At 43.6% G+C, this 22,396-nt stretch overlaps 1 protein-coding gene across 3 annotated transcripts in view; it reads right to left on the reverse strand.

Moving 5' to 3' along the window:
* Positions 1–3,344: 3,344 nt before the first annotated feature.
* DNAJC8 (DnaJ heat shock protein family (Hsp40) member C8) overlaps positions 3,345–22,396 on the reverse strand; it is a 28,202-nt gene continuing 9,150 nt past the window's right edge. For 2 of the 3 annotated variants that reach the window (XM_072609561.1, XM_072609563.1), the window contains 8 exons: positions 18,296–18,406; positions 17,333–17,389; positions 11,514–11,580; positions 10,443–10,537; positions 8,947–9,018; positions 7,917–8,008; positions 6,170–6,245; positions 3,345–4,138 (listed from right to left, as the gene is read on the reverse strand). In XM_072609561.1, the coding sequence (XP_072465662.1) occupies positions 4,016–4,138; positions 6,170–6,245; positions 7,917–8,008; positions 8,947–9,018; positions 10,443–10,537; positions 11,514–11,580; positions 17,333–17,389; positions 18,296–18,406 (693 nt within the window). In that variant the 3' untranslated portion in view covers positions 3,345–4,015. The remainder of the gene's footprint in view (positions 4,139–6,169; positions 6,246–7,916; positions 8,009–8,946; positions 9,019–10,442; positions 10,538–11,513; positions 11,581–17,332; positions 17,390–18,295; positions 18,407–22,396) is intronic. The other variant, XM_072609562.1, reaches the window with a different exon arrangement.

Below are 22,396 nucleotides of genomic sequence, written 5' to 3' on the forward strand. Positions count from 1 at the left end.
GCAAATCCAGCCTCAGGCACTTACTAGCTGTGTGACCCTGGGTAAGTCACGTAACTGTTTGCCTCAGTTTCCTCATCTGTATAATGGGCTGGAGAAGGAAAGGGGTCATGACGAGCTGAACACAACAACTGAGGCCACTGAACAACGCCTTCATAACCACTGTGGTGTTTGCCCTTTTGTCTTCTGACAATCACCACCCTGGTGAAGGCCCTCATCACTTCATGCCTAGACTACCGCAATGGGCTGCTGGTTGGTTTTCCTGCCTCCCCTTTCCTTCCAATCCATCCTGCACTCAGTTGTAAAAGGGATCTTCCTAGAGCACAGACCTGACCACACCACCTCGCCCCCACCTCATTCAATAAACTCCAAGGTTTCCTGTTACCTTCAGGATCAAACATAAAGCCCTTTGCGTAGATTTTAAAGCTCTTCATAACCCTCCCCTTCCTACCTAATTCCTTGACACATGCTTTGTGGTGCAGTGACAATGACCTCCTTACTGTCCCTCACACAAGACCCTCCATCTCCTCACTTCAAGTGCATTCACTGACCGTCCCTCATGCCTGAAATACTCTTCCTCCTCCTCTCTGTCTCCTGGCTTCCTTCAAATCTCAGCCAAAGACCCACTTTCTACAAGAGGCTTTTCCCCAGTCCTTAAATCACAATGCCTTCCCTCTGAGACTGCCCTCAGTTTACCTTGCATATGTCTTATTTGTACATAGTTGCTTGCAGGCTTCCCTCCTCATTAGACCGTGGGCTCCCTTAAGACAGAGACTGTTCGTCCTTGTATCCCCTGGCACAAAGAAGGCACTTAATACTAGCTGACTCCAGAAGACTGTTTCTTAAACTGTAAAATAGTCTCCCTAGTTCTAAGGCTTCTAAGTGGATAAGAAAACCTGAGTTCCCAATTTGGCCTCAGTCACTTATTAGTGGTGTGACCCTGAACAAGTCACTTCTCTCATCTGTAAAATGGGGATAATAGCACCTGTGCAGGAGCGTGCGTATGCGTGCACACACACGCACACACGTTAGCTATTATTGCTTTCTACTTCCAACTCCTATCCTGGGTGCCAGGCCTATGACAGCATTTTCCCCTTGCTGCAAGTAGGAAAACAGCAGTACCATGGAGGAAGCCCTAAAGTCTAGACATCGATGCTTCACAGAACAGGCCTCCCCTAGTTAGCGAATCAGCCCCAGACCCCAAAAATTCCTTCCTTCTTTCCTTCATTTCCATAAAGGTTTGTTGATCCATCAGGTTAGATCTCTGGGTTTGGATCTGTGAATTCACAGATGTTGGGAACTTGCTAGTGTGGAAATTTCCTAAAGATGTGTACAGATTGCCACTTGTTTTGTCATTTCTAACTTTATATAAAGGTTACATTACTTTTATGGGGGGAAACTCAGAGATCTGGCCCAGGGTTGAGGTACTTTACATAAGTGATCCTCACACTCAGTGATGTCACTAGTACAGGAAGCCTCTCCATTTTACAGATGACATAACTGAGACCGAGTTTAATGACTTGCCCAAGGTCATAGAGTCTCATTAAGAGACAGAACCCAGCTGTTTCTGACTTCAAGTCCACCCCGCCTTTGGCTTTCCTAAGAAGGGCAAAGTAGTGTGTGTAATGCCTCAAATGCTTCCTTCCTGTCAACCTCAGAAAGGCCCTCCCTACCAGCTCCACTGAACATAAATCTCTCCTAGGAAACACCTGAGCATCAGCAGGGAGCTGTGGTTTCACAGGGCAGATGTCTCCCTCATTTAGCATGAAGCTAAACAAAGGGCAGAACAAAGCCCAGACAACTACACAGCTTGCTGCTCCACCCCAGGTCAGTGAGGGCTGGGAGTGGAAGGGGCCTGGGAACCTGACTTTACACTTTCCAATGGTCGGGTCTTCTTAGATCATCTAGTATGTTTGGCCACCTCTTTCCTGCCTGGAAACAAAGTGACAATTTCCACCCTCTCAACCCATTCCTGTGTGAAATTTCCAACCCCTGAAAACAATGGTATAAATGCCTTCTCTTGTGCGAATGAGAAAGTCCAAAGGACACATCTTAGCTGTGCCTTAGACTGCTCATTTTTTCATGCTTCTCATAAGATGCTTGGGGCTACTAATATTTCATTATGCCTCCCTCTCACTGTATTCCAAGCAGTCTCAACATTAGGTAGGACAGGCAGATGTTCCAAAGCATCAAGAGTGATGCCACCCTGGCATCTGAGAACCATGGATCTGAGGTATGACTGAAGTGCCTGACCTGACTGAAGTGCCTGACCTATCATCTTTTGCCAAGAGACAGAGGGCAGGACTGAGACTAAAGCAGGATAAAATAATGTGGCACAATAGAAAGGAAGTTGAGAGGTCAGGGTTCTGCCACTTGCCTCACTGGGTGTGATCTTGTACAAGATGGCTTCCCTGACCTCTGCCTCAGTTTCCCCCTCTGTAAATGGAGGGACTGAACCAGCTGTGATACTGTATATTTTAAGGCTCTTTGAAATCTATGAATTCCACTCCCTACCTTTCAAGATTAGAAACCACCCAATTTCTTTTCCACCACATTTTGTACAGACACACAGTACTGCATTCCACCCATTTGTACCAGTGATGAATACCTGTTCTCTTTAGCCAAGACAGTTACACAGCTGGACACTCTGTGCTCCATCCTTTCAGCCCTCAAGTGGACACAAAATATAGTCGACATCTTAAAAGTTGAAGGGAAAGACACACACGCACACACAAACAGATCTGAAAATGCAGGGACATAAAAGACATAGATATACCTTTTCTGGTAGCAATGGTTCCCTGAGCTGCCTCCTCAAATATGAGCATGAAGCCCACTTCCCTCTTTCTCATCTCAGCAGCCCCATGAGCAGCTGACATGCCTGCCCCTCAGGGGCGCCCAGGGACACTGCTCTGTCCACAGCAGTTCCAGCCGGCAGTACCCACGTGACCAAGAATGGGTGGGGCTAACTCAATTTTCCTCCCTCCCATATTTCCCAAGTTAATGGTAGGAGAGTGGTAAAGAGAGGAAGGAAGGACCAAGACTGTCAAGGTCCACCCAACCACCAGGATCTACTCAAAGGTCAAAGGTCAACTATCCACAGCCATCTACAAGATGCAACACACAGTGGGTGTCAAGGCAATGCTAGTTTTCATTTCAACTAAGAGCTGAAGCATACAAACATTATTCTAATTTTCTAATCATTCCCAAGACCAAAATTCCTCAACAGTTAGGTGTGATCTGCCACCCTGGAAGACAAAGGTACCATACCCCAAGCTGGCTCAGGGCAGGCACAAATGGGACAGAAAGAGAAAGGCCTTTGAAATAATGGCTGAGGGAGAACGCACCAGTGATTTTGGTAGAAAAATTTATTATACATACAGAATAGCCACTAACTAAAGGTAAACAAGCTAGGACAGAGTTGTGCTGGATGGAAGATGGTGGCAAGCTCTTTGGAAATCAAACAGGTGACGGCGGCTTGAGTCCTGACACCATGTTAGCCACTCAGGGACAAGGGCTGGTTCTGAGCAGACAGCAGGAGGTGGGGGATGACATGACCATCCAACCACAAGATACACAGGCTGGGCTTTGGTTGGATGCTCACCCAGGAATGGGCATCTGAAGGAAGGGTTGACTTCCCTAAAGGCAGACTTCTCCTAAGTCACCGAACACCATTTTAAGCAACTGGTTTAATGAGATGATTTCCACACACTCTACATGAAGTTCATAAAGGTCACAATTCAGTGAAGTACAAAACATTAAATTACAAACAGCAACAGAGGTGGGCGGTGCCCTCCCCTTCCCACGCCCTCAACGTGGCGCTGGCGGGGACTGGACCAGGCTGCTATTAAACCAGGCCCTTTGTTTCCATGTACAAAAGAATTACTCTGATCAATATTAAATTATACTGAAAACCAATGGACTAAAAAGCCAATACTATTCTATGTGGGGATGAGTCCTTCAAAGCAGGAGGGGAGGAGAGCAGAGGGAGGGAAAGGCTCTGTCGCTTCAGCCCCAGACATCATTCGCGCTGCTCCATTTTTACTTTGGGTGGCCTCAGGAAGGTCCGATTTTTCTTCTCCTTTTTTCCCTTTGTGTTAGCCTGGAAATTTCGCCAACTGTCCACACGCCCATCTCGACTTTCCTGAGTACAAAGAGTTTTAGAATCAGATGGCTGTCAGCAAAAGAAGAGCTTTACCTGTGGGGCCAGCGACTCCAATCCAAGGGGCTAGGGGTCTTCTTCTAGCCAAAGAAAGAAGTCAGGCCCCTGAGGCCCAGCCATCCACAGGGGTATTACCAAGAGTCCAGGAAGGCCCAGACGAAGCCTTCCCAGACCAGGAGGTTTAACCGGGTCTCCCAAAGAATGGAGGACAACAGAGCTGTGTCAGAAAAGACCTGCTGAAGCAGAGGTGGTAACAAGGTTGTCTTGCCCAGGTGCCTGCTCTCAATAAGAAGCCTGAGGCAGCTGTTATCCTCCTCTGGAATCCTCAGAAGGGCTTTAGAACCCAGCACACACCCTGAACATGTCAAAAGGGAATCTGCTGGAAACAGTCCCAAGTCATGCCTCTGTGTGCCATGCTGTACCTGTGTGCAGGAACATACCCAGCTCCTACCAGTCCTTCACCTCCAATCTGTTTCTGCATATATGAAATGAAGAAAGCACCCCTTGCTCACAGAAATACTGAGGAGAAGCTGCTTTGTCAACAAGAAAACTGCTGTGTAAATGTGAGTTACTTTAGAATTCAGTGGTGGCCCCAGCTCCTCTTGACACCATCTGCTGCCATGTCCACTGCCTTCTCTAGAAAACTCCCTTCATCTTGGTCAGGTGCATTTGTCCAATGTGCTATGACATGGTGTTACCTTGCCCTGGTGATCCACGCTACCAGAAATGAGAGTCTGAGAAGTACACAAAAAGTATTCACTGTACATCTAGCATGCCTCGTACCACGCTAGCACCCTGCCCTTACCACTGAGGACTGCGTCATCTTGTTGGTGAGACAAGACTGGCACATGCAAAGAACCATGTGAAACAATCTACAAAATATATGGGACAGACCGCAAATGTGAACAAAGGAGAGTCAGTACATCTGGCCTGTGTGACCTCCTGAGATGAGCCTTGAACCACAATCTGGTCTGAATACACAAAGATGGGATGAGGGCACTTCTGGTTCAGGGGCCCAGGCCAAGGAGCCTGAGGGCACAGAGAGCTTAGACTTGACCAGGAGCCTCCAGAGGGGGCTGTCTCAGAACCCCGGCAGGTGGTGGAGCAGTGACACTCTCCACCTGTCTGCAAGTAAGCTACTGCTACCCCGCTTTCCCTCCTAACGCAACAGAAGATGTCTGAGCAAGGGGACCTTTCGCACACAAAACATCAGAGCATGGAATATCAGAAATAGGAAAGACTTTAAAGGTCACCTATGCCAAACCTCTTGTTTTTATGGGAAAAAACCTTATTGTTTCATAAGGGTCAGATTCCTTTAGACCAGCTTCTAATCAGGTGGTCAAGGTCGGGAAGGCTGAGACAATGTCTTTGGGCTCCCCACAGTGGAGGGGGAAATGAAAGAGGGACCCGAGAAAGTGGGAACAAGGCCCCATGCCACCCAGTAGCCCATCCCTCCTTCCTCTCTGGGGAGTCTGCTGCTGAACGCAGAGTTCATGCAGAGGACAATCTGAGTCTCTGAGGAACAGGAAGAGGAATTCCCCTCCGGAGTCAGTCCAAGGGACACTCCTTTGTCTAACTGTCTCTTTCACGAATAACTAAAGCACAGGACAGATAGGTTTATGACCAAAACTTAAGTACAGAAGTCTTATGGAGGCAAAGAGGAAGCAAAGTTCACTTTTTAACAAGGGGTGGGGATGAGGTGTGTGTCAAGATCCAGGAAAAGTCTCCAAAAGGAAACATCTGAGTTGTCTTCTGAAGAATTCTGAAGAATACCAGAAATATACTATTAACAACTGGAAGACTGGCTACTACTCTTCCCCTGACCACCAGTTAGCCCTGTGACCCCAGATGAGTCACTTACCCCAGAAGTTAAGCCCGTAAAAAAAAGATTATGGTAGAAAAGCTGGGCTGGGAGGCAGGCAATGTGCAGGGCAGGCCCGGTTCCTCCATGCCTTGCTCTGCCCCCTGGACACATCCCTTTCTTCTGCCCCCCATGATTCACTGGGACTTTACCTCAAAGTTTTTCTGCCACTCTCTCTCTCTCTTCGCTTTTTCTTGTGCTTCGATCTCTTCTTCTCTTTGTCGCTTCCTAGAAGGAAAGCCAAAGCATGATGCTGGGAACATGAACAGCAGTGAAGACAGAGCTAAACACAGGCCTCAGAACATAACTGATGGGAGACTCCCAGGCACACAAACATGAATGGCCACACTGAGCAGGAAGGGGCCACAGAGCTTCTTCCACAAGAGGGGTCCATGAATCAAGTTACCAACATCCTAATGCAAGAGGGTTCCCAAAGCCATCTACAATATACCACTCCTCTTCTCCACATCATGATGGGGCAAAGAGAGCCAATCACTCCCTTCTAAGCAGAAGAAAAAAGCAGGGAACAGATTCATTTCAGACCACAGAAGAAGTCAGAACCTCACCGTCTACTGTTGGCAACTAGCTGACACTGCCTCTAAAGGCAGAACATCTTCCTGGCCAATTCTTGGCCTAGACGTCATGGTCCAGACCAAACAACATGTCACCACCCATCTGTAAACATGGAAAACCATTGAGCTCTGATGATTTTAAAGAAAAATGGAACTCTGGAAGAAAGCAACTGGGTTTATAAAATAACTTCTTTCAGCTGTAGAACACACTGACCAACAGAGCCAGGTGCTGATTTCATAGCTTCCATTCCCAGCCACAGAAAGAAGGAGCAGCAGAGTCTTTGGAAAGCCTGTTTACACTGTTCTCCCATGGTGTAGATGCCCTGGCTGACTTTGGGCAGTCATTCTGACCCTGTGAGGCTAAGATGTATCATTTGTAAAATAGGAACACTACTGTTTGTGTTTTCTTGAAGCCAGGCTTCACTGGCATCAATCACTCACACTCCAAAGCCAACTATGATAATGGTTATGACAGAAGAATAAACAGTGTTAAGGGAGCTCAGAGGAAGGAAGAAAAAAATCAAGGAAAGCTTTCAGGAGGCAAGGACAATTAAGATGGACCACGAGGGATGAAATTCAATTCAACAAGTAATTATTAACCATCTATCAATCAAAAAGAATTTATTAAGCACCTACTATGCACCTACTATGTGCTAGGCACTGTGGTAAGTGCTTTACAACAACCTCGGAGAAGCAGGTACTAAATGGTCACACAGCTAGGGTTAAATGTGAGCCCAGGGCTCCAATGCCCCCCCAGGGTTCTTTACACACACACCACAAAACATGGGTGGAACAGCAGCACAAATAACTACCCTGAGCAGAATGGGACAAATAACTCAGGAAAGAGCAACAAGAACCTGAAGAAGAGATCTCTTTCCACTAGAAGATCTGGAGGCATCTACAAAAAATACCAGACCTTGAGTTGGGTCTTTGGAAGATAGAAAGACTTCCATGGGCAGAGATGAGGGCAATGAGTCTAAGTGTGAGGAACAAATGCAAAAAAGATGGGGGCCAGGAATACAGTTTATGTGATCAGAACTAGGATGATGGAAGGCAGATGACAAAAGGCTTTGAATGCCTGTGAAACAAGGTTATTCAGGAAGAGAGACATAGAATAACACATGGTAATGGAAACCTTTGCTTAAGGGAAACAAAACCTTCTACATCCTCAGAAAGATTCAGTTGAGAATCCAGCCTTAATAAACCATCAATTGGTTATTTGAAAAAAAGCCAGTGGGAAGAACTTTTTATTAGGAAACACAAACAAAACCAATACAAAGGAGTCTAGCTTCCCAGATGAGGTTTAACCTGATGCTGTCAACCTTACCTTTCATGCATTTCTTTAGCTTCTCGCTCTTTCCTCTTAATCTCCAATTCAGCAAAAAGCTTCATTGTCTGTTTATAAACTGCCTGTTTGAACTATAAGAAAACAAGAATGTAAAAGAGAACTCAAATTCTGGATGAAGTCCAAGGGAAAACCAGATTAAACAAAATGTGGAAATTTTAACTTAAAATTTAACTTCTAAAACAAAGCATATCTTTCTCATGCTAGTTCCCCCAGAAAGTCTGTTGGTACCAGGGAGGTACCTGACCTGCCTGCTCAGACTCACTCAGGAAGAACAGAACCTTCCTCATATACAGACACTCACCCACTCCTCCCACACACTTGGGGCCCACAAGGAAGCAACACCCAGGTTCCAAAAAGTCTAAACACCTTCGAAGATTAATGTATCTTCACATCATCAGGTTAGCATTCTAAATGACATTATAAATAGGGGAAAAGCCTGGCCCACAATAGTTCCTTTCACAAGAAGTGATAGGCATACGGCACTCTGGTAAACTTGAGGAGTAAGAAAAACCTGCCCTAAGAAAGCTTGCAATCCAATAGGGAAGAGGAGGCATATGATAACACAGAAAACCTAGTAAAATCACCCAATCAGAGCCAGAAGGTGAACCCCTGACTCTGAACTTCCAGGGTTCTTACCATGACACCATATGCACAGGAAGACACAGCTGCACAAATAACTAATACTGGCAGAACATGACAGGGAAACCACTGCCTTTTCTCCCCCTTGGATTTCTCCCATCTTCTGTCTCTCAAGAGCAGTTTGTATACTTAGTGAACCCAAAAACTCAGACAGTAACATACAGAGAAAACAGAAAGAGGAGAAGGGAACAGGAAAAGATATCCTTCCCATTTCTCCAAAATACTGATTCCGTCCAGTCCAGGCCAGACTGGTGGGATGGTAAGAGGGCTAGAACAGGATCTTGCCTCCACCATGGCCAATCACAGCATGTGCAGGACTTGCCAATTCTATGTAACTTTGGAGACATGCTCCTTTTTTTCTGAAACTCACCAATTCAGGGTCATCTTCTTCCACGTTTGTAGGCTTCCCCTCTTTCTTCAGCTGCTTCTTTCGTTCTTTTACCTAAAAATAGGTGACTTGTTAAAAGATGCCAAAAGCAGGTGACACAAGTCACAGGACAGAAGGCAGGAAAGTTCCAGTTCAGCCCTCGTAGGAACAGTAACGGGCCAGCCCTCAACACAGCAGAGCCCACTGTCGCAGGGCCCACCAGAGACATGTCACTGCTGGCTCTACCACCTCCTCTTTGTCAGAGGGCAGCAGGGATTGGGATGAAGAAAAGCATTAGGGGCAAATCCCTCAGGGCAGCAGTGATGGCGACAACCGGAAGCAAGTTTGTATGAAAATAACGCTGGGCTCCAAAGCCTTCTCAGACCAACATCAAGCAAAATGTGACTCCCGCTACTTCTTCCCCTAACAGTGAGAGCCTGAAACCAAAGCAAACCTTCAGCTCCAAGTCAAGTCAATGCACTCACCCCTCAAGAATGCTATTATTTAGCAAAAACCAGCCAGCCAACAAGAATCAGCAATGGTGCCCTCTGGTGGTCACAAGATGGAAGTCATGCTGCTCACCCATTCAAGTATCCCAACAGACTGGAGCCCACTTGCCATGAATGATTGCCCAAAGGTATTTCTATCAGTTTATAGGACACCAGTCACAAGGGCTGGCAAGGGAAAGCTTTTCTCATTGTCTGATTCCCTACAAGGCACACAGTAGGAAAATTACTTTTCAAGAATATTAAATTTCATGGAAGTTACTTCTCCAAGGTACCACTGTCCAGACATATCTGCTTACTCACACATGAAAAAAAAAATTCATTATGGTTGGTTACAGATTTTTATTTCAGATACTCAACCAAGGTTCTTCCAGAAGGAGATAATATCTACCTAAACTCTTTCAAATGATGACACCTGAAAGAAAAGGTCCCTGGTCATTTCTGACACAGAAAACATTCCCAAGCAGATTAAAAATTACACGAAGAAATCATATCATTTCCCACTATTCAAAGATGTCATAGCATCAAGGGGAAAAATACCCTCAAAATTATCCAGGAATGTCTCAGTGTAGACAATTTAAGACTGCTCTGTAAACTCCTTTTAGGAAATAGCTGTCCTCAAGTCCCTGCTCCAATCCCTGGGACCAGATAGATCACCAGTGAAGGAAAGGGGCCATTCCATTTGACCCATGGTGGGGGATACTTCCCATGTAGTCTTACAGAATGGGTTGATGTATGGGGGGAATGTGTGGTGGAAGACTACTGGCATCAGAAAACATGGGTGAGTTATTACAGTTACAACCATCCCTCTCCCTCTGCTTCAGCATGGCATCAGACAGCCCAGGATGTACAGAAGGTATTCATAACCATGACCATAGGAAGGAAGAGATAAATAGAGTGGTCTTGGCATCTGCTGATGTTTGCTCCCCACCTCAGCTGCCCCCTTCTGTGCACAAGGCCCCTGACAAATCACCAGAACCCCATGACACTCACAGTGTGCTCCACGTACTCTTTCCCTGCTTGAATGACATCCAGGGCTCTCTTCTTCTGTTCCTGATCCAGGAGCAGCTTGTAGGCTTTGTCAACAGCTAGTGCAAAAAGAGTATAAAATTAAAAGGTCTGAAGTCTCAGCTGTCACAAAGTCTGGACTTCTGTGGTCAGAAGCAAGTCTACTTTCATGATTTATCTAAGTGTTGTTAAAGTGACTGAAGAACATGCCAACATCACACTGCGTTCCCTGAATTCCTCAGACAATGATACACAAATGTAAGGCAGAAAGCTACAAATCTGGAAGAGCCACTGTTAATGTTCATACCCCCAGAAGAGGGAATGGGCAGTGGGGCAGCAGTCACAGGCCTGGCTAGAGGACCGCCCTAGATCCAGGCTCAGTCCCATCATGGCCTAGCCCAAGGAACATGACTTCCTCAAGGTTCAGGGTTCCCCTCAGCAACACAGAGGGGACAATGACACAAAGATAGATCTGGAAACCCACTGAGTAATGTTGCCTCAATGGATATCAAATGTTACGTAAATGTGAGGTTTAATTATTCTTACGGCATAGGGCTTATGGGCCTGGGAAATGCTAAGCAAAGATAAAGATCTGGATCTTATAGTAAAAGAAAGATTAAGAGGGTCAGAAATGTGGTTAGGTTCTGATACTTCCTAAGTATGTGACCTTTGAGTCTAAGTATGCTGATCTTGAAATGGGTCCATAATACTTGTACTCCCCAGCTACCTGACAGATTGTGAAGAAAGGGTTATGTAACCAGAAAACGCTAAAAATAGGGCCTCCCTGACACAGCCACCTTCCACCTCTGAAGACGATGGAATCCTGAGAGACGATGAATGGAGAAAACTAGAAGTAAAAGAAGACAAAAAGACCCCTGAGAAGCCTGGTATGAAATGATCCAGGTGAACAAAGGAACCAGCTATCACAAGTTCTACAACTGGGCCCAAGGGCAGCAAGTGCTGCCCATGTGACTGACAGGCAGACTTGGCTGTTTCCTTCAGAGAGGCATGACTGAGATCCCCCTCAGTCGCAGGGTGGGTGGGGGCCACAAATACCTTCAAAAGCCTTCTGTGCTCTCTCTGCGTCATCTTGGTTCTTGTCAGGATGCACCAATATGGATAACTACAACGACAAGGGGAAGAGGTCACTAAATTCAGCCAAACACCCGCTAAGCCTCCCCGGCAGCACGCCCCCAGCACCAGGGAGGTCTGAGGCCCAAAGTCCCAGGACAGGAAACCACTCCAAAGCAGAAGTATTCTTGGCTTGGTCTTTCCTCTCACCACATAGGTGGTCCACTCAGAGCCTCAGTTTCTTTGTCTATAAAATAGGGGGAATAGCACAGACTAGCTATCTGGAAGGCTACAAAGAGAACCAAAAGCTCTTGGAGACTGCTAAGTAAAGTGACCTAGGTCTGCTCACATCACTCCACTTCTCAGAATACAGGGAGGAACTGGAGTTTACTGATGAGGGGAGTGACAGGGACAGACCTGAGGGAAAATCACCAACAAATATAAGGACAGATCAGAGAGGGAAGAAACAAGACAAGGAGACCAATTAGCGAGCTGCAGCAAATGTCCTGGTGGGAGGTAACATATGCCCGAACAAGGTGGTGGTCTGTAAACAGAGAGAGAAAGCTGGATGCCAAATACAGATGGAGTTAGAAATGGCAAGACTTGTCACATGATGAGGTGGCCAAGTGGGGAATCAAGAATGACACCAGGATTTGAGAATCTAGGTGACTAGGAAGACTGTGGTGTCATCAACAGGAATCAGTAATAGGGGAGTTCAGTGAAGGACACAGGACCGAGGGGATACTGAGTTCTATTTTGTACATGTTAAGTATGAGAAGCCTATGGCACATCTGGCCTAAAATGTCCACTAGGCAGTTAGTAATAGGGTACCAGAGCTAAGGAGAGAATGCTATATAGAGATTAGCTATCATTCCTGTTGTTTGGAATAAAGACTTGAGTCTTTTTACGTTGAGAGAAACTTCCAACATCTTAAAATAAAAAAGCAATTAAGAACAACAAAATGGTCAGGCAAAAAGAAGCCCAAGTTGGGGCAGGGCCAAGATGGTGGAAAAAAGGCAGCAACTTGCCTGAGCTCTCCTCCAAACACCTTAAGTAATACCGTAAAACAATTCCTGGAGCAGCAGACCTACAAGAGGACAGAGAGAAATAATTTTCCAGCCAAAGACAATTTAGAAGGTCAGCAGGAAAGGTCTGTCTGCACCTTGGTGAGGGTAGAGCACAGTTCAGCCCCAGCAAACCAGGAGCAGGCCTTGGAAGCCACTGAAGCAGCAGCAGCAGTAGCTGTTTCCGGAGCTCTTGGCCCACAGACAGTAACAGGGTCAAACAACTGGTCAGGAGATTACAGGGGTCTCTCTGCTAGCTCCAAAGCACGAGTCTGTTGCTTTGCCCATACTCTGATCCAAGTCACAGCCCTGGGTGGCAGTCCTAGGGCTAGAAGGAGTACTAGCACACCAGAGCTTGCAGCCTCAATGCAGCAAGGACCCTCCTCACAATGTGAGGGCAGAAACGAGTGCTTGTGGTAGCTCACAGACCACAACACTCCTTTGGTCATCCCACCTTGGAAGAACTGAAAACTTGCAGCTCACAGAAGTATCTCTGAAAATAGCTGTACAAAACCCCTGAAGCTTAGGACAGTGCACCCTCAACTTCGGAAGCAAAGACCTACTTTAAAAAAGAGTTTAGAGTCAAAGAATAAGCTGGGAAAATGAGCAAACAACAGGAAAAAATTTTGACCAGAGAAAGTTACTATGGTGATAAGGAAGATCAAAACACACACACACACGCACACACACACACGAGAAGACAAGAGAGTCAAAGCTCCTACATCCAAAGCTTTCAAAAATACATGAATTGGTCTCAGGCCATAGAAGAGCTCAAAAAGGATTTTGAAAATCAAGTAAGAAAGTTAGAGGAAAAACTGGGAAGAAAAATGAGAGTGATACAAGAAAATCAATAAAAATGAGTCAACAGTTTGGTAAAGGAGACACAAAAAATACTGAAGAAATTAATACCTTAAAAACCAGACTAGGCCAGATGGTAAACGAGTTCCAAGAAAACAATGAGAAGAATGTCTTAAAAAGCAGAACTGGCCAAATAGAAAAAAAGAGTTGCAAAAATTCACTGAAGAAAAAAACTCCTTAAAAAATAGAATTGACCAAAAGGAAAAGGAGGTACAAAAGCTCACTGAAGAAAAAAAATTCCTTAAAAGTCAGAATTAAGCAAACAGAAGCTAATTAAAAAGTCTAAGACAATGTAAAATATCTCACTGGAAAAACAAGTGACCTGGAAAATAGATTCAGTAAAAAGAATTTTAAAATTATAGGACTACCTGAAAGTCAGGATCAAAAAAAGCACATAGACATCATTTTTCAAGAAAATCATCAAGGAAAACTGCCCTAATATTCTAGAACCAGAGGGTAAAATAGAAATTGAAAGAACCCACTCACCTCTTAAAAGAGATCCCAAAATGAAAACTCTCAGAAATATTACAGACAAATTCCAGAGCCAGGTCAAGGAGAAAATATTACAAGCAGCCAGAAACAATTCAAGTATTATAGAGCCACGATCAGGATAACACAATATTTAACAGCTTCTACATTAAAGGATCAGAAGGCTTGTAATACGATATTTCAGAAGGCAAAGGAGCTGGGATTACAAACCAAGAATCACCTACCTAGCAAAACTGAGTATATAATCCTTCAGGAAAAAAAAAAAACAGACATTCAATGAAACAGAGTACTTTCAAGCATTCTTGATAAAAAGACCAAAGCTGAGCAGAAAATTTGACTTTCAAATATATGACTCAAGAGAAGCATAAAAAGGGCTGACTAAAAGATAACAAGAAAAGATGCTACTTGGGTGCTTTCTGATTTAATGAGGTCAAACACCACTTTCAAGGTTCTCAAGATTCCCTGAAAGAGACACTAAGAGAACCTTAGCTGACAGCTATGGGTGAGGCATAAAATATGGATATGGATACTTGCCAAAGGGGCCAGTCACTGTCAATGAGCAAATGTAGCCCGGAGTCCAAGGTCAATTCCCTAAGGTCCTCTGCATGTGCCGGTTTGAAGATGTACCCCAAAACAGGCAGGCCTAACCAAGAACAGGTGTGGACAGAATTGTCCAAGCTGAACAGGCACAGACTGACTACAATTTACATCACTGGAGACAATACCCATGTCAATGAAATTACAATGAAAGTCTGAACTTTGGACCTCTAGTTGCCCTTATTACCCATAGTTTATCTATTTGTGCAGAGACAACTGAGGCCATTATTAAATAACTGAGTTTCCCTGGTCATTCTCACTTATGTAAGTCCTTTCCACTATTATTACCCTTTGTGGGAAAGAGTCTTCTAAAAGTGCACAGGACAAATAAAAAGACCCTATCTGGAATCAAAGGCAATACTGTCCAGGCTTGCAGGAAAACCAGAACCCAACATTTTCAAATGTGTCTTACTTTACGGTGATGGTAGAGTGCAAACAAACCTCTTATCACAAGTTCTATAGAGTACGTTGTTCATTTTGTTCACAGATATAATTTGTTTATTCTAAAACAGTGAAGTTGGCAAAGGCCCAGCTGAAATATTCTAGAAATAAGAAAAATAGATCTCTATAGTAATTTCATCTGCTCCTTGCATTTACTATTCCAAAGTAGTTTTCCATGAATACTACTATTACTATTAATTGGTCACAATTTCAACTTTATAAATACAGGAACTCTCTTAGCTACAATTGCATAGCTCTATTTGCCAAAGGTAAAAAACGCCTGAAGAGAATCATATCTAGTAACTATTATGCTTGTTTAGTGACTAGGCTATGAGTTCAACCACAAGCATCAGATATAATAAAAATCAGGAAAAAATAACACTAATCTGACACCTTCCTCACTGAAGGACAAGACAGTAGGAATTATGTTTACAACCCACAGCTACTATAGATCTCTTGTGACATGATTGATGTTTCCCTCATTTCAAGGTTTTCCTTTTCCTAGACCTAAGCTTGCCATAGGGCAGCCAACAAGCTAGTCCTAATGACATGGCCATTAATCTTCACTAGTACTTAATCAAAACCGGTACTGGTTTTGACAATGCACCTCTCCTCTATCTTTCTGATCTTTTAGTCTTTCTGACCTAGGATTTCAATCATCTGACTCCTTCCTATGTGCTGACCTCCTTGGGGGTCTACATTTCAGGTTATACTGCTTTTGTGCCAAATAAAAATGTTCATTATGGGGGAAGAAAGAATTCCAAGTTTAATAAAGTGCTGGGTTTGAAAACAAGGACAGAATGGACCACTTAGGAAGGAAAACACACAGACACACAAAAATCATTGAGTAGGCTACAAGGAAAAAGTTTAGCTTAATCATCAAATGAGTGAGTCAGCAACATATTACAAAAGCAGAATGAAGTCTGGAATACGACATCTAAGAGATGGGACATGTGGTGTGTTGCTCAGGCCTTACTGAAAGTACTGGATGCATTTTGGAAGAGGTTGGAAAGTGTCCAGAGGAAAAGATGTGTTAAATATATTGAAAAATGGATTTACAAGAAAAAGAGATCAGATGGAATGAGATTATTCAGTCTAAAGAAGACAATGATGAGGCAAACATAATCCATCGGTAGGTGCAGGATTTCTATAAAATGATCTAAAAAGCCATAACTGTGAGGGCAACTGTGCATGAGAACGAGTGAGCAAAAGGATATGTTTACATGAAAGGAGGACTAGATAGCTTTCCAAAAGCTAATAGACATTACACACATGTACACACACATACATACATACACACACACTACACACACACTTCCTACATCTATAACATATACACACCCATACATATTTCCTATAAGACACTAACACATATGTAGATATGTACAATGTCCATATCCTTTCCTGGAGGCCTTCCCCAAAGCACCTGAAAGAAAGCAACCTACTCCTTTCACTGACACTGGTAAAGGATACAAGTAAGAGGGAAGCTTAAAAAAGGCAGAGAACTTGGAGGGGGAAAAGCATCACATTTCATATATGGAAGCATATTTTTAAAAACCCTCTTAGTAATATCGGAATTATTAAGAAATAATTTTTCTCTGGACTAAAAAAACTCTTCCCTGACTTCTCCCTTTAGGAAATAGATTTCCTCAGAAAACTGGATGAAAGGTGATGCCCCCAGAAAAGATATTCACCTTCCCAGTCCACAAGTGTTTGGCACTAGGACCTAACAAAGGGAAGTGCCCTGCCTCCTAATCAGTAAAGTTCCCCAATACTGATCTCCCATTAATCTCTTGTGGAGAAAAGTCCAGGAAGGAATGGAATGGTGACTTGATTGCCTAATTATTCTGGAACATTAACCCAACCTGCATTTTTTACATATTAGGATTCTTCTTCTTCAGGATTCCTCTGTTACCTAAAATTGTCTTAGGGCAGTCACATCTGAGGCACAAGGAACCAGGCCAATTTGAGCATCTCTCTCTCAAAGCTAGAAATGCTTAGATTTCAGATTAATCTTAAATTAAATAAAATTGTTTCTGGAAGATGTGAATCTAAAACACATGGTACAGTAAATAGCCTTTTTTTCCCAACAGACACATTTCCACTTTGAAGTTCAACCACAAGGAAACCTTGAGTTCTCTGTGGCTCTGATAACTTCAATGTAAACCTTCCAGCTGAAGGGGTAAAGCAAAGCTTATGGAGGGTTATGAACATCACTGTGCTTACGGTGAAATACTGATGAGGCTTTCAGATGCCCACATCTTGGCTTTACAAGGGCTCATGCGTCCTTAAGCCCACAACTGGAATCTCATCCAGACCTCATGTGCCGTTGACAGCATGTAAATGGCAGCTTACCTGCCTGAACCGCTTCTTGATTTCTTCATCTGTCACTTCAGGATCTATCTGGAGGACCTATAAGCACCAACAATGATCAGGTTAAAGCAACAAAAAAGGATTTCTGAAAATAAGAAGTCCATTACCATGTGGTTTCTCTGAGCAAACTGATCAGTGGGAGCATACAACCAGGTCGCAGCTGCCCTTATGCCTAGGTCATTTCTATGGTCCTTCAGTGGCTTATTTTACCAGGGGAAGGTACTCACCCTGTTGGAAGCCTGGCTTCCAACCCCCTCAATGTTACTTTTTTTCCCTTCTTCCATCAATGAAGAAAAATTCTTCTGCCCCACAGATGTTTAAGCACCCATGAAAATGGAGAGATGTGTTCTTAGGCATCACTTAAGACCCCAACGCCCACCCCAGCCTGCCAACACCAACCAGGCCAAGAGCTGGGACTAGACCTCAAGGCTTCACTTCAGCAGTGAAGACAGTAGCAGTTGTGTTCAAGTGTCTAATCAGCACATTGGTCTGGCTATCCCAAACCAAAGGTCCACACGATGCAAATCTTGACCTCATGAATTTTAGTTTCCTTAGTTTCCCTCAGACCAATAATTTTTATGAGGATCAGAAAATGTCCACCAAGGAGGATGATGACCAACATCACCAAAATGATGGTGTTTTCTAAGGGGTCAATACTGAAATAAGGAAGATTTCTGTTGTGCAGCCCAGTGTCTTCAGCAGAGCCCTGGTGGTTACCTCATCCTCCACACCAGGAAACAGCACTGGATGACAAAGGATCAGAAGGAAGGATGGCACTTGGGTGGAGGAGAAGAGACTCCATGTGAAGGGTCCCAAGACCACAGGTGCAGTCAGATGGCACCTCAGAGATCATCAGTCCAAGCCCCAATCTTTACAGATGAGAAAACTGAAGACAAGACAAGATAAAGGACAGACCCAAGGCCAAACAGGTCATAAGACACAGACCTGAGGTTTGCTTCCAGATGATATGCTCTCTCCATTGTACCAGGATACTTTAGGTCTATGAGAGAGGACCATTTTTTCATGGGAGCAAAGGAAATCACATGAGGAATGAGTCTGAGAAGGAAAGGAAATAATGGTTATGAAATGAGGAAAGGAAAGGGATAAAAATGAAGATTCTGCAAAACTTCCTCAGGTTCCAACAGAGACGTTACCACTGACAAAGCACTGGCATGTGCCTATGCTGCTGCTCCTAACAAGTCTCCCTCCACAAGGAGTGGCCACTGCAAGCCAGGGAGCATAGGATGGAGGGAGGGAGGAATGCATCATCACCACAGTCAAGAGCAACTAGATGGCTATGATGGGTCCATGTCCTAACAAAGCACTTCAAAGCACAACCTGTTTGAAAAAGGTAAGGAGCCCTGACAGAGGAAGGGAGAGACAAATACATGAGTTCAAAAAGTATGGATATGCCAGATCACAGAACAGAATCTCCTGAGCCATGAGCTGAGTGAAGAATGAAGGTCTGGGCCTACGTCTACAAAAGGATGTGCAACACAATTAGCAATCTGGGGATATCAGCACAATCGTAATCAACTAACTAGCTGGAAAACTCAATGACCATGGTGCCAATGGAAAAATGACTAACATAAAGACAAGCTTCAAAGAGCTAAAAACTCAACAGTGGTCCCCAATATTGACACAGAACTCCAACCTATCAACAGAAAGGTATGATATTGATAAGGCAGAATCTTGTGTCCATTATCTGATGTGGTCACTCTCTCTACTGTTTTTACTGAACTGTTTTCCTTGTTCCAAGGGAGAATTCAGTTTGGAGATATGTGTTAGATTTTGAGAAATGACTGTGTTGTAATAACATCAATAAAACACTTTTTAAAAATTTTCATAAGGAATTAATGATTACAGCAACGGTCTCCAGAGGCAATGGGGTATAATGGAAAGGGTTCTGAGTCTTGAAGACCTGGATTCATGTTTTAGCTCTGCCATTAGTTGTGTGACTACAAGCAATGCCTCTGGACATTTCTGACCTTCAGCTTTCTGATATGTGAAAGAGGAATACTACTTTTAGTATCTACCTACCACAGCTGTTGCAGAGAAAGTACTTTGTAAACCACAAAGTGCAATATAAATGAATTAAATTTAACACTGGCAAATTAGAATCCATCTAATCACAAAAAAGGAACTCCCAAGAAAAAAATTACTCTTTAATGATATGAAAATTTAAGGCCACAGAGAAGACACTTTGACAATCAGAAAGATGATCTAAGGGAATAAGCAATGGGTTTCCCCCGAGGGTCTCCAAGACCAGATTGAAGAACTATTTGTTTTGTTGTGTTAAATTAAAATTTTTTTCGATCTGCAAAAATCTGCCTTCTTCACTCAGCCCCCTACTGAGAAAGAAAAACACAACTCCTATTACAAACAAGTACAGTCAAACAAATTTCCACATTAGCCACATTTTCTAGAATATCCTCCCTCTGAACTATATGACTCACCTCTCCATCAGGAGGAAGCATGGTTCATCATTAGTCCTCTAGATTCATGGTTAGTCATTTTACTGATCAGACTTTCTAAGTCTTCCAAAGCTGTCTTTACAATACTGCTGTCATTGTATATATAAACTGTTCTGCTTCAACCAGTTCACTTCTTGCTACAGAAATTCTTACAAGGTCTCCCCAGGTTTCTCCAAAATCATATCCTTCACCATTTCTTAGAGTACAATAGCATTCCATCACATTTATAAACAAGAATTTCTTCAGCCATTCTCTAACTGATGGGCACCCCCTTAATTTCCAACTCTTTGCAACACCAAAAACAGATCTATGTCTGTACATCCTTAAGAATTTGTTTTTCTTAGGATTATTCCTGCCCTTAATCTACTCTCCTTGTTCCCCTCTCTCCCTCCTGTATCCCTGTTTAATGAAATGTACCTATGCCCCTGAATGTGTACATTCTTCCTTCCTCTGACCAGTTAAGATGAGTGAGGCTCAAATGTTAGCCACGCCTCTACCCTTTCCTCCTTGTTTGTACAAACTTCTATTTGTGCACCCCAATTAAGAGAAATAATTTTCCCTCACCTTCTCCTCTCTTCTATTCTTCTTTTAAGATCATCAAAAGTAACAGAATCACTCCTAGGCTCTCTCTATACGTTCTAATGACAAGAGGATTCAGAGGGGACACAAGTATCATCTCCCCATATTAGAATGCAAAGTTCATCCTTGTTTTAATTCTCTATGCTGGTTCACTCACATTGAGTTTTTTATGTTCCTCTTAACTCCTGTGTTTACACTTCAAAGTTCCTATACAGCTCTGGTCTTTTCCTCATAAATGCGTAGAAATCCTCTATTTCATGAAAGGTCTATTTTTTCCCTTGTAGCATTATAATCAGTTTTGCTGGGTAAATTAATCTTGGTTATAAGTTTAGTTCCTTTGCCTTTTGGAATATCATACTCCATGCTCTTTTTGCTCCTTCACAGCAGTATCTGCTAAATCATGTGTGATCCCGACTGTGGCTCCTCGGTATTTGAATCTTTTCTTTCTGAATGCTTGAAGTTTTTTTCTTTGACCTGAAAGCTCTGGATTTTGCTATGATGTTCCTGGCAGTTTTCATTTCGAGATTTCTTTCAGGAAGTGATAAGTGGATTTTTTTCCTATGCTACTTTGCCCTTTGGTCCTAAAAGATCTGGTCAGTTTTCTTTTATGATTTCTTGAAATCTGATGTCTAAGCTTTTGGGGGAAGAGAGTCATGCCTTCAAGGAGTCCAATGATTCTTAAATTTTCTCTCCTTGGTCTATTTTCCAGATCAGTTGTTTTTGCTATGTATGAATCACCTTACAGTCTCTTTCATTTCTTCATACTTTTAACTTACCTCTTGTACTAAGCTGCTGACTCCCTTTCCAATGTTTTCTTCTATAACTCACATTTCTTCTCCAGTTTTTTCCTCAAGAACTGTTTCATTTATGAAAATATTTTAAACTTTTTAACTCTTGTTCCATCTCTTCCATGAATGTCCGTTGAATTTGTGCCCTAGGTGTGTTTTTCTTCAAGATTTTGCTTGTAAATGTTTAGGAGCCGTTCTCTTCTTCTGGGCTTAAGTCTTTAAGCGTCCTCATCAGAACAAGAGCTTTTTACTGTAGAATCCTTTGTTTGTCTGCCCACTCTCCCAGTTTACTTCTTAACTTTGGACTTGATATTAAGGCTGGCACTTCTGGAAGGGATGCTAGGCTGGTCTCTCAGTTACTTCCTTTGGGTATTAAGTATTGTGTTATTCCAGAATCTCAGGGACAGCTCAAGCTGGGGTCATGGAAGGTTTCAGTGCTCCCAAAGTGGTCTGATCCAGGACAAGTCTAATCACTTCCCCCTAGATCTGAGCTCTGCAATCTCCTAACCTGGGTTTGGGTCTGAGCAACACGCCTGTGAGCTTACCTCATTTGGAGTTCCAGTAGACTGCTGCTGGATTCAGCCAGTATCAGACATCTGGAAAGCACTGTTGGTTCAGAGTGATGGAACTGTAGGATTCCCTTTGGTCTGGAATTCTTGCCCTGGTTATTCCTCCAAAGGCTTCAGACAGGGCTGGGGACTGGAACTTAGACCCCATTCTACTCCTGGGATCTGAGCCACACAGCTGCTGACTGCTTCTGAACTTGCTCCTTGCTCATGATACAGCCTAGGGCCTGCAACCCTGGAATGCCACCCTGGCAGGAAGGTCCTCTCCTCAATCCACCCTGGATCTGTGACCTGGAACTGGGAAGTGAACAGTAAAGCCACCAGTTGGCACCTGTTCCTGCACCCTACACCAGGGAAGGGCCCTTTATACTGGATCTGGGACCTCATCTTGCCCTGGTTCTCACTGGATGCCCTGGTTCTCACTGGTGGATGTTCTGCATGAGACATTCCTGGCTGAACTGTGTCTCCAGTGATTTGTCAGTCAGTCCCCCTATGCTGACTGAGGCTGGAAAAATGTTTCACTGTGATTTTTTTCCTCCCTAGATTTTCCCAATCAGGATTCAGTCTAATGCATTTTGTAAATGTACCTGGAAAAGCTAGGGATGGTACAAGAAAGCTTGATGTCCTTTTTCCTGATAT

The sequence above is a fragment of the Notamacropus eugenii genome, chromosome 5, assembly GCF_028372415.1.
Source record: "Notamacropus eugenii isolate mMacEug1 chromosome 5, mMacEug1.pri_v2, whole genome shotgun sequence".
Lineage (NCBI taxonomy): Eukaryota > Metazoa > Chordata > Mammalia > Diprotodontia > Macropodidae > Notamacropus > Notamacropus eugenii.